Source organism: Dipodomys spectabilis, unplaced genomic scaffold (assembly GCF_019054845.1).
Source record: "Dipodomys spectabilis isolate Male_0828 unplaced genomic scaffold, ASM1905484v1 ptg000783l, whole genome shotgun sequence".
NCBI lineage: Eukaryota > Metazoa > Chordata > Mammalia > Rodentia > Heteromyidae > Dipodomys > Dipodomys spectabilis.
The window spans coordinates 22,419,450-22,431,905 of NW_024871460.1; the positions used below are offsets into that span (position 1 = coordinate 22,419,450).

General features: G+C 38.5%; 1 protein-coding gene across 1 annotated transcript in view; it reads right to left on the bottom strand.

Annotated features, from left to right (window-relative positions):
* Positions 1-12,456, bottom strand: part of Cpq (carboxypeptidase Q) — a 110,484-nt gene that overhangs the window by 90,160 nt on the left and 7,868 nt on the right. Inside the window, exon 4 of the mRNA XM_042672907.1 lies at positions 7,889-8,355. Within this exon, the coding sequence (XP_042528841.1) occupies positions 7,889-8,355 (467 nt within the window). The remainder of the gene's footprint in view (positions 1-7,888; positions 8,356-12,456) is intronic.

Below are 12,456 nucleotides of genomic sequence, written 5' to 3' on the forward strand. Positions count from 1 at the left end.
ACATAGCTTCTTAATAACTGTGTAACCCTGAGTAAACAAGTAAGCCAGGCCCAAAGAAACATAGGTCTAATGTTTTCCCTTATTTGCAATAACTAGTATATGTCTAGGACAAGCAGAAAAGGTCAAAAGCTTTGTACATATGACTATATAAGATGATGTTAAGCAAAATGAACCCCAAGATAGGGACACAAATGATTTTTTTTCTTTCTTGCTATTGTTTATAACGTATTTATAATGTATGATGTGATTTTTTTGTTTCTTTTGTATGTTTTCCCCCCATGGTATAACCCCTGTTTTCACTGTATTTGATTTCAGTATCCTGCATCTTGTATATACATTTTTCTAATTTGTGGAGGGGAAGGGAAATAAAATGCTGAAATAAGGATACAGGAGGACCCATTGTAACAATGAGATGTACAGACACTATGTTGAAAATTAACTTTACAACTTCAGGTGGGGGAAGGAGAGTTGGGGAGGTAGTGAGGGAAGGGATGGTAGGGGAAAAACAAAGGGGCAGTAACAATACTCGATAGAAAATGTACTCATTACCTTACTCATGTAACTGTCACCCCTCTGTACAGTAGGTTTACAATAAAAAACATATATAAAATAAATAAATAAGCTTCTCAAAAAAGAAAAAAGGGGGCTTAAGTTGGTGCCTAACATAGATTACTGCTTAGTAGAAAGCAACGGAAACTATTACTATAGAATTCTAGGTTAAGGAGCGCCCTTAACCTATTGTTGATTCATACAGCCAAAGAAAGATCAAAAGTAGACCTCCAGGCTTGATATTTCCTCTTAACAGCCAGTCTAGGTCTATAGTGACACACTTGTAAAAGGCAGGCTACCCAGGTTTCTCGTTCTCTTAACTATATTATAGAAGCATGGATAAGAGAACTGAAACTGTTCCTCAACCCAGATGGCTGTTAGGATGGATACTCTAGCCCAAGTGAGGCCAACGAGAATACTAAGACTCAGTTTATTCATGAGTGAACTCACTTTGTGAGGTATAAATTGAGAACAAGAGTTATTACCATTCCCTTCTAGCACCTAATAGACATCACTCTTAGAGAAACAGGTTGCTGTCACTATATGTAACTCTCTACAGGAGCACATAGGCTCTCCTAAGGGAAGTGGCAAGTAATAAGATAGAGAAATTCAAAATTCTTTTTTATGCATATTAGTTTGTACAAAAAGTGTCATTATTACATTTTCATACATGCACATAAGGTACTTTGGTCATGTTCACCCCTCTGTTGCACTTCATTCTGATGTATATGACTTTGGAGCTTCTATGAAGGTGTTGTTGAAAACAAGAGAGAAAAATTAGGATGTGAGTATTCAGCAAAATGGCATAGCAACTAGAATGGTAACAGAAAGAAGCAGGAAAGACTTAGAACTAATAAGTGCCATTCTGGGATCCCAGGATTTCTTGGGATTTGGGGATTTGGGGATGCTACAACATATCTTTGGCTAAAACTGTTTAAAGTACAATCTGGGAAATACGTGGATCAGATCAGGCATGAAGACATCTTTAGAGCCATCAAAACAGGGCGGAAGCCTCACCAGCTCAAGGGGTTTAAGTCCAGCCTCTGACAAAACACTGGCTGAAAAATACTACTAAGCAAGCCTTATAAAAAATACATGTTGGGCTGGGAAGGTGGCTCAGTGGTGGAGCGCTTGCCTTGCATGCCTGAGGCCCTGGGTTCAATTCCTCAGCAACACATAAGCAAAAAGAAAAAAGCCAGAAGTGGCGCTATGGCTCAAGTGGTAGAGCACTAGCCTTGAGCTGAAGAGCTGAGGGACAGCGCCCAGGCCCAGAGTTCAGGCCCCACGACCGGACCCAAAAAAAAAAAAAAATACATGTAACTGGGGGCTGAGAAGGTGGCTCAATGGTAGAGTGCTTGCCTTGTATGCATAAGGCACTGGGTTTGATTCCTCAGCACCACATAAGCAGAAAAAGTTGGAAGTAGCACTGTAGCTCAAGTGGTAGAGTGCTAGCCTTGAGCTGAAGAGCTGAGGAACAGTGCCAGGCCCATAGTTCAGGCCCCACGACTAACATCCCCCCCCCAAAAAACATATGTAACTGTCATCTAGAAGACGGTGTGCATGTCCAAGGCTGCACCTTTTCAGCAATGATTAAAAGAGAATCTTCAATGATCTGGATAAAGATATGACAAAAACTAAAATTCAGTTGTAATAATGGATTAAGTTACACAAACATTCAACAGTAAGGTTGAAAAATACTATTTGATGGTAATACTTCCCAAGGCAATCTACAAATTCAATGTGATACCAACCTCATTCTTCAAGGAAATAGAAGAGGCAATCCAAAAATTCATATGGAACAATAAAAGACCCTGAATAGCAAAAACGATCCTCAACAGAAAGAACAGTGCTGGAGGAATATCAATACCAAATTTTAAACCCTACTACAAAGCCATAGTAATCAAAGCAGCTTGGTACTGGCACAAGAACAGACCTCAGGACCAATGGAATAGAATTGAAAACCCAGAAATGAACCTACAGACATATAGCCATCTAATCTTCAATAAGGGAGCTAAAAAAATAGAATGGAACAAAAACAGCCTCTTCAGTAAATGGTGCTGGCAAAATTGTTTAACTACTTGTAGAAAACTAAAGCTAGATCCTTATATATCACCCTGCACCAGAATCAACTCCAAATGGATCAAAGACCTCAGAGTCAAAGCAGACACTCTGAAAACATTATAGGATGGAATAGGAGAAACCCTAGGTCTCCTTGGCACAGGCCGAAATTTTCTTAATAGAGACCACGAAACACAAGAAATCAAAGAAAGGTTGGACAAATGGGATTGCATGAAGCTGCAGAGCTTCTGCATGGCAAAAGACATACCTAGCAAGATCAATAGAAAGCCCACGGATTGGGAGATCTTCACTACTATTCAATGGACAAGGGTCTCATATCTAAAATATACCTGGAACTCAAAAAATTAAATCCACCAATAACAAATCTTCAAAGAAACAACTGCCCAATAAATAAGTGGGCTAAAGACTTACAGAGAAACTTCTCTGAAGAGGAAAGAAGGATGGCCAATAGACACATGAAGAAATGTTCAACCTCCCTAGCCATAAAAGAAATGCAAATCAAAACAACATTGAGATATCACCTCACCCCAGTTAGAATGGCTGTAATCAAGAACTATAATAACAACAGATGCTGGAGGGGACAGAAGGGAACCTTACTTGATTGTTGGTGGGAATGTAAACTTGTTCAACTACTTTGGAAAGCAGTATGGAGGTTCCTCAAAAGACTCCACATAGAGCTCCCCTATGACCCAGCAATCCCACTATTGGGCATTTATCCAAATGATCACAAACAAGACCACACTAAACCTACTAGCACAACTATGTTTATTGCAGCATTATTTACCATAGCTAAGATATGGAACCAACCCAATGCCCCTCAGTAGATGAATGGATCAAGAAAATGTGGTACATATATACAATGGAATTCTATGCCACCATCAGAAAGAATGGCAGCATTGCCCCATTTGTTAGGAAATGGAAAGACTTGGAAAAAAATTGTATTAAGTGAAGTAAGCCAGGCTCAAAGAAACATAGGTCCCATGGTTTCCCTTATTTGCAATAACTAGTATATGTCTGAGTCAAGCAGAAACGGTCAGATAAGTTGATGTTAGGGAAATGAACCCTAAGATATATATTCAAATGTTTTTTTTCTTTCATGTGATTTTTTCTAACACATTTATAAGATGATTTCTTTGTTGCTTTGTATGTCCCTCCCCCACAGTATAACCCCTGCTTTCACTGTATTTGATGTTGGTATAATTTATGGGGGGGAAGGGAAAAAAACAAATCATTTAACTAGGGATACAGGTGGACCCTTGCAACAATGAGATGTACAAGTCATTGTGTCGAAAAATGAAATTTACAACTTTGGTGAGGGGGGAATCAGGGGAGGTGGATTCAGTGGAGGAAGGGGGAGGAAGGGAAGGGATGGGAAGGGTAAACAATGGAGGAAGCTACAATGCTTGATAAGAAATGTACTCATTATCTTGCCCATGTAATTGTAACCCCTCTGTACAGTATTTTCACAATAAAAAAATAAAAAATAAAAATACTATTTGACTAATAAAAGTCTTATCATACTCAAAATAACTCCTAGGGAAACAGAATTAAAAAATAAAATAAAACAGGAACATCAGAAATTATGCGATGTGGGAAAAATACACTTGACAAAGTTAGGATGACAAGTCAGTAATAAATAAGTAAATAACCAGATTAACAAAAATAAATATAAAATAAAATAAAACCGCCATCAGCCTCCATGGGGGGAACACTATATAGACAACTTCCATATGTTATTTAAAATGTTCATTTTTGACTACTTGTTATGATGGAAAGAAGCAAAAAAGTGTGGCCCAGATACAGGAAGAAACATACACACTAGAAACTGCCTTTAAGGAGGCCCAAATGTAGGACAAAAGAGACAAAGCAGCTATTACAATAATTAACTACTGTAACTATGTTCAAGAAAGTAAACGCAATATTAGAAGGAATACTGAGATAACTAAAGGAAGATATGATAGCATTGTTTCATCAAATGGGTAATATCAACAAAGAAGTAAAAATGATTTTTAAGAAGACCAGAGGAAAACTCTATAGTTGAAAAGGAAATTTCTGTATAAAGGCTCAATAGGAGATTTAAGCTAATGAAAGAAACAATACATGAACATGATAGATTGATAGAGGTTCTGTAATTTAAAATACAGTGAAAAAATAAACATGTATGAGCCACCACACTGGTTTTTCATCACTATCTTGATGATAATATTTGCTGCAGAAATCTTTAATTTTGATTCAGCCCATTTTTAAAAAATAACTTCCTGTGATATTGGTGTCATGTATAAGAAAACATTGCCTGGGCTGGGAAGTTGGCTCAATGGTAGAGTGCTTGCCTTGCATGCATGAGGTCCTGGGAGTTCGATTCCTCAGCACCACATAAGCAGAAAAAGCCAGAAGTGGTGCTGTGGCTCAAGTGGTAGAGCACTAGCCTTGAGCTGAAGATCTGAGGGACAGCGCCCAGGCCCAGAGTTCAGGCCCCACAACCAACTGAAAGAAAGAGAAAGAAAGAAAGAAAGAAAAAGAGAGAGAGAGAGAGAGAGAGAGAGAGAGAGAGAGAGAGAGAGAGAGAGAGAGAGAGGAAGGAAGGAAGGAAGGAAGGAAGGAAGGAAGGAAGGAAGGAAAGAAAGAAGGAAGGAAGGAAGGAAAGCACTGCCTAAACTAAGGTCATAAACACTTGAGTATTTTCTGATTTGGAGACAGGGTTCAGGTTGGCCTAGAATATGCGATCCTCCTGCCTCAAGGTTCCAAGTGCTGGGATTATAGGCATTTACTTCCATGTCAGGCTGACTCTCTAATTATCTTGCTTAGCTCCTGTATTCATATTTCTGTGCATTGAGGAGAACATACCCCCTTACCATGATGTTCTGAGGGCCACGGCTAATGTGTTGAACCCTCTGAAACCATGAGCCAAAGAGAAAAAAAAAGAAAAAGTAGTAAGGAAAAAAAAAAACAAAAATAGTAAAGAAATGACCTTTAGGATGGAACAGAGCATCTATATCTGGGAAAGGACATATCCAGAACACATAACTTTTACAATTAAAGAAATAATGACTAAAAATCAAATACTCTCATTAAAAATTAACCAAATAATTTGAACATATATGTCTCCAAAATTGACATTTAAATGGCCATTGGGGACATGGAAGGATGCCTGATACCATTTTTCATTAGTAGAATGCAAAGCACAACTACAATGAGATATTGTTCATTGCTCGCTCTCTCTCTAGAAGAGCAATAATCCAAAAGATAAATAAAAGGAAGGGTTGATAAATATTGGGTAAAGTACACACACATATGTTTTATATATATATATATATGTTTGTATGTATACACACATATACCTATAAAAAAGTATAGCCATTTTAGAAAACAGTTTGGCAGTGTCTCAAAAAACTGAATATAGAATTACCAAAGGATCTAATATCTATCCCTTGATATATACCTAAGAGCAAAGAAAAGGTATGTCTTGTGCACAGATGCTTATATTTATATTCATCAAAATGTCCATCAACTAATAGAAATAAATGAGGTGCATCTATAAAATAAAATATTATTCAACAATTATGCAAGAATGAAACACTTTTATATACCATAACAAAGATGAACCTGGAAAGCTGAATGCTACCTAGAAGAAGCTAGTCACCAAATACATTATCCCTTTCACATGAATTGTCCAGAATAGGCAAATCCATAAAGACAGAAATCAAACTAGTGCTTGTCTAGGGCTTAGGCTAGTATTAAGAGAGGAAAATAGGATGGCTGCTGACATGCTTGAGGTTATTTCTTTTGAGGGCAGTATGACAAAATATTCTACAACTAGATGATATTCTACCATCTAAATCTCCTATAATTTGGTTGTACAATGCTAGGAATACAGTAAAATTCACTCTGAGTTTATGTTTTAAATTTATATGACTATTATAGTACATGAATTATATTTCAGTAAGTCTTTTTTAAAATCTGACAATTTATTTCTCTACAAGTTTTTCTTCTGGCATAAGAGAAAAGGCAAAAGAATAGAAACTAACCCCTCCACCACAGGAAATTAATCCATGAATATATCCAAGGCTGATTGATATACCTCATTGTTAACTTGTTAGATTTTTCTGATCCAGGTATTGTATTGTTGGAGAAATTTGAGACAAGGAATTATTCAGTAAAGATAGGCCTCAACCCTTGATAATTCCTTATATTAGAGACTTTGGGTTTTACAAAAGTAATAAGCTCAAATCAATTCAACCTGCAAGAGTCTGTTCCCTATTTCAGTAGATTTTGCATGCTAAGACCACATGGAGGGAGTTACAGTTTTTGTATTTTATTTGTATATATTTAAATTCTTTACATAATGATATTAATTTTTCACTAGCTAGGCATTACTAAGTGATAGAGCTGGTAAGTAACATGAACCAGTAGCTATGGATTCTGCATTTAAACAGTAACCCTACAGAAGCCAGGCATGGTGGTTCACATCTCTGACCTCAGCTATTTGGGAGAAGGCAATGGGGAAGATTTGTTTGAGGCCAGTTTGGGCAAAAAGTTAGTAGGACCTCATCTTCACAAACAAGCTGGACAGTGTAGTATACTTTGAGTCTGCCATCTAGCTACAAGGAGGCATTACTATAAGAATCACAATCTGAGGCTGGCCTATACAAAAAGAAGTAGGAGATTCTACCTAAAACCAGCTATATATGAAAAAGGGCTTGGCGTATGGCTCAATAAGTAGTACACTTGCCTTGTATGTACAAAGCTCTGAGTTTAAACTCTGGCACTGCCAAAGCAAAAGGGATCCTGTACAATTTTCTTTCAGAAAATAAATAGAAGAGGAGAAAGGAAAAAGAAAGAAAAAGGACATAAGAATAAGGGAAGGGAAAAAACAAATTGTTTAAATAGGGGCACAGGTGGACCCATTGCAATAATGAGATGTACAAGACATTATGTCGAATAACGAACTTTACAACTTTGGCGGAGAGCGGGGTGGAGGAGAGGGAGATGGATGGGAAGGGGAAACAAAGGAGGAGGCAACAATGCTTGATAAGAAATGTACTCATTACCTTGCTCATGTAATTGTAACCCCTCTGTATGGTATTTTCACAATAAAAACTTATTAATTTAAAAAATGAATAGAGGATTCATTAACTCAATAGAATGGAAAATTGTGTTTTCTAAGATCCTAATTACAACAGAAATCATGCATTTTGTGATCAGTTGTATCAACTGACATTATCTGTATTAAAAAGCAGAAGAATGGAAAAGGTAAACGTACCTTCAGGTGGCGTTCCTATACTGCTTCCAAGACCCAAAATAGCCATTTTGTGAAGTCGTGGTACTAGCATCACTGCAGATTCTTCCCCCCTCTCCCAGTGGGGTATTTTGACGGGCTCTAGGTGCACACTGTCCAGCCCATTCTGCTGTAGGTTTTTGTACATGATTTCGATGGCTCTATCTAGGTTCTTGGAACCACTCAGCCGGGGTCCAACCGTATCAATAAAAAATGACAATCTCTCATAGGACCGGTTTTTGGCTTTCCCATACACAGCAAGATTGATCAGTGATTCAGCAACATCTTCATAGCCAGCTATTTCTTCTTTCATTTCTTTCAAGGATTTATGAGAGACTTTATTCTTGGGTATAGATTTCCCAGAGGCCAGGGATAAAAATTGAACAATGCCAAAAAGTGTGAAGAGAAGGAACTTCATTTTTTTCTCCAACTGGTTTTCTTCCAAAGATAACCTGGGTAAAAAAGATGATGTGTTAGAAGACAAGCTGCCCACCACCAAGGGACTGCTTCTCCACCCACGGCCCCGCCACCCTCAACATATTCAACAATAAGAGTTCCCAGCAAGAAATAAAGAGCAAAGAGACAGTGGTTGGTCATCTTAATAGGACATCATGAATTTAGACCATAGATCACTTTTACCTAGTAATCGTATCTACTAAAAGCTTAAGAGAAAAATAACAACGGGAGAGAGAAACATTGGCTGTGGTAATAAGGCAATGGTGCTTCAACAGAGCATGGCCCAATGGTGGGTCAGAGTGCCCTCTGCCCTGTGTGCTACCTCCTCTTGCCCTCCTCTTTCTATGGCCCTTTCTCCATGCTTTCCCTAATCTGCTTGCCACTATAAATAATGCTTCTCCACCTGTGCTCCCAGAGTATTTGATGTTTAGGGCCAAAGGTATTATTGAATGTCAAGTCATACCATGGACTAAGTATGTTTTAGGAGGAAGAAGTCTAAGGCACTACAAAATCCAGAGAATTAATTGAAAAAAAGGGACCAGGCTTTGTCATCACCTCCAATGATAATTATGAAAACAATAATAACAATAATGCATTCATGTAGTGCTTGCTATGTATCAGACATTGTTTTAAGTACCCTGCATTCATTAAGGCATTTAAATCTCACAATGGTCCTGCTGTAAGTATAGTATATTATTATGTTAACTTTGCAGACGAGGAACTGGGGCACCATCGCTGAGAGATTAAGTAATTTATGATCGCAAAGGCTTCCCAGCTCTATGATTTGTGCTGTAAACAAGGCAAATCAATGCTAGTCTACAAGCTAGTTGCCTTCCCATAACAGATAAATATAAAGATTAAGGGTATCAGGCTGGGGCACCAATGGCTCACACCTTTAATCCTAGCTATTTGGGAAGCTGGGATCAGAAGAATCATCGCGTGGGGTTCGTTGGGGCAAATATACCAGACCCCTTTCTCAACCAATAGCTTGGCATGGAGGCACATGTCTATTGTCCCAGATACATGACAGAGAGAAGAGACATGAAAAGGATTGTGGTTTCAGGCCAGACTGGAGAAGCTGGATTTGTACAGTGGCGTGTGAATGTCATCCAAGTTATGGCAGGAAGCGTAAAGTAGGATTGTACCACAGGTGCGTGCCCAGGTGAAAAGCAAGACTCTATCTCAAAATAACCAACACACACAAAAAGAGCTAAATGTGTGCTTCAGCAGTAGAGTGCCTGCCTAGCAAGCATGAGTTCCTGAGTCCAAGCCCAAATACCACACACACAAAGAAAGAAATAATCTTCTCAGTATAGGTGCTGGCTTCTTCCCTCCCTCCTTTCCTTCCTCCCTCCTCTTCCCTGGCTTGTGACTCCTCCATCATGCTTTGACACAGTAAGGAGGTCTTCACAGGACCTGGAATTCCCATCCTCCCCACCAGCGAACCAATGCATTTCTGTCCATTACTAATTATCATTGTAGAAGCACAAAATAGATAAGGGTAATACCTGTCAAATGGAACATGTATTTTATTTCATTCTTCATTATTATGCTATTTTGCCAAAGTACAGATTTAAACTTTAATAAACTGATCCTGCACTACAAATAATTTTAGAAATATATGCATGCATTATTACATTATAAGGAGTACTTGTCTTGCCTCTTCTGAAAGAAGCTAGAGAAAATAAGGACTTGCTTTGACATTTAACATGTTTTGAATGAATAAAATAAACAACTAGGCACTGATGATTCTTTCCTCTTCATTATGACAATTTACATTTGAAATGCTCTATTTCTGTGATCACTGTATTGATGCTTGTTTGTAAGTGCTAAATTTTGTTAACCAGTCAAAATATTTTAACACACTAAAACTTATTCTTGAATGCATATTTTCCCAATGTGTTGTGGGTACAAAAAGAAAAAATATCAGTTCATTTACGCTAACCACAAGTCTCCTCTTCTCATTAAAATTTCTCTAAGCATTCTGCAAACATTCATTAACTATTTCACAATACATTTCTAGTGATGGGTCAGGCTCACACGATGACAATGTGGTGAAGATAAAGGAGAGCTTAGGAGCTCCTAGTCTAGCTTCTGATGGTGGATAAAGGTAATCACAGACTGTATTGTGACTCCCAAACCGCTCCAGTCCATCCGCCAGATAACATGACTGACTGGCACAGACTGCCCAAAGGACTGCACATTATTTTTTTAATGAAATTGTATGCATTTGCATATAACAGAAACTCCACAAGGACTATACAAGTGTAGTGTGAGAAGCAAGTAACTAATGAAATGCCTGTGTTGACTCATGTATACAGTCCCATGGGAACACAGGAATACTGTCAGCAACAAGACAGGGAGGAGAGTCTCCAGGGCCAGAGGCACAGCAGGCAGAGCCGAGGAACCATGGGAACAAATCCTCATCCCTCCATGGTCTAGTGACAGATATTATGCCCAGAAGAACACAGCACCTTGATCTATCATTCACACATCTTTTTGCATGCAAATAATTTATATTACTAAATACTATGCCATTTGATCATAATACGTCATACATTATCATATGACCATTTACATAGGGTTGCAGCTGAGAGCCATCCCAGACAGACAAAATTTTCAGTCTTATCAATTAACTAGCAAAAAGCCAGAAATGAGGGTGTGGCTCAAAGAACAGAGCACCATTGCTCCATTTCCTCAATGGAAAAAAGTGCCAGATGCAGAATTCAAGTCTTAGTGCCAGCATCAGAAAGGGGAAATGGAAAACGATCAGAATCAGATGCATACAGATGTACTCACCAAATCTTTTGGTATTAGCAATGCACCAGGAGACAGTGTGGGAAACGATGGGATCGTTTTAGAAAACTTAAAATTTACAACATCATACAGAAAATGATAAATGTAATTTGTTTGCTGGTGGCGGGGGGCGGGGGGAAGGAGATTGGATGAAATCACACATGACATAGTAATTAGAAGCCAACCTCTTTGAAAAAGCAGTGACATCACACTCTCCAACTAAAGTTGTTGTGAGATTGCCAGGAGGGTCTGCCGATCTGAAAGCTGTCAGCTGCCCCAGAAATACAATGTCCCTATGCAGTCCTCTCAGCTGAATAAAACTGAGCAAGCTACAGTGGCATTTCTCTAGAACTTACAAGGGGAAATATCATTCAATACCCTCTTATGGTGACCATGAAAGACAATCAGTACTCTTCATTCTTTATTCGATTTTAAAGGTGTTTTGTTTCATTTTAGGCCATGACTCCATCTTTTCATTCATTTGCTAAAAACTGAACACTAAAAACCTAAATATATAGGGTAATATCTCCAATTTCAAAGAGTGGACAATTAAGAGGCCAGGAATGAAAAGCCCTAAAATGGAGGGTGAAGATTCTGTGAGAGCAATGAGAGGAGGAGGCTTAGGAAAGCAGAGTGCTTGGGCTGAGATTTGAAGGGTCCGCAGGAGTCTCTTTATGAGCCCCGGGACAAGGTAGGACCCATACCCAACAGGAAACAACTGATACAAAGAGACAGAGACTTTATAAAACATAGAGGAAAGACAGGTTTGTAGGTGATGAAAGAAGAAACAGCAGCATCAGAAAGGAAGCATTCCCCAAGGCTTTCCAGCCAGGAAAAGTCTAAGGTGTGAAGCTCCAACATATACAAAGCAAAGTGCCCTAGAGTGCTGTGACAAAGGGACATGATAAACACCCCCAAACTGCATGCAGCCAAGAAAAGAAAGGAAGGAAAGAAGCGAGAAGAGAGGGAGAGGAAGAGAGGGAGAGGGAGTGGGGGAGAGAGAAAGGAAGAGAGGGAAGGAAGAAGAGTTCCTCGAATCTTCACAACTGCTAGTCCCCTTAATACAGAGAACATATCACCACATTGGGACATGAAGAGCATATGAAATTCTTAAAATTCCCCAAACAAATTATAACTTATTACTTATCTAGTTAGTCTTTAAATTTTTCAGAGGTATTAAAATAATGCTATAAAAATAATCCATGCCCACACAAGATGCATTAGTCACATAATTCATTTACAAAGACACTCAAGATTTTCTATTGAAGATCCCCCAAATAATAAAAAGGGTCTAGTGTTCT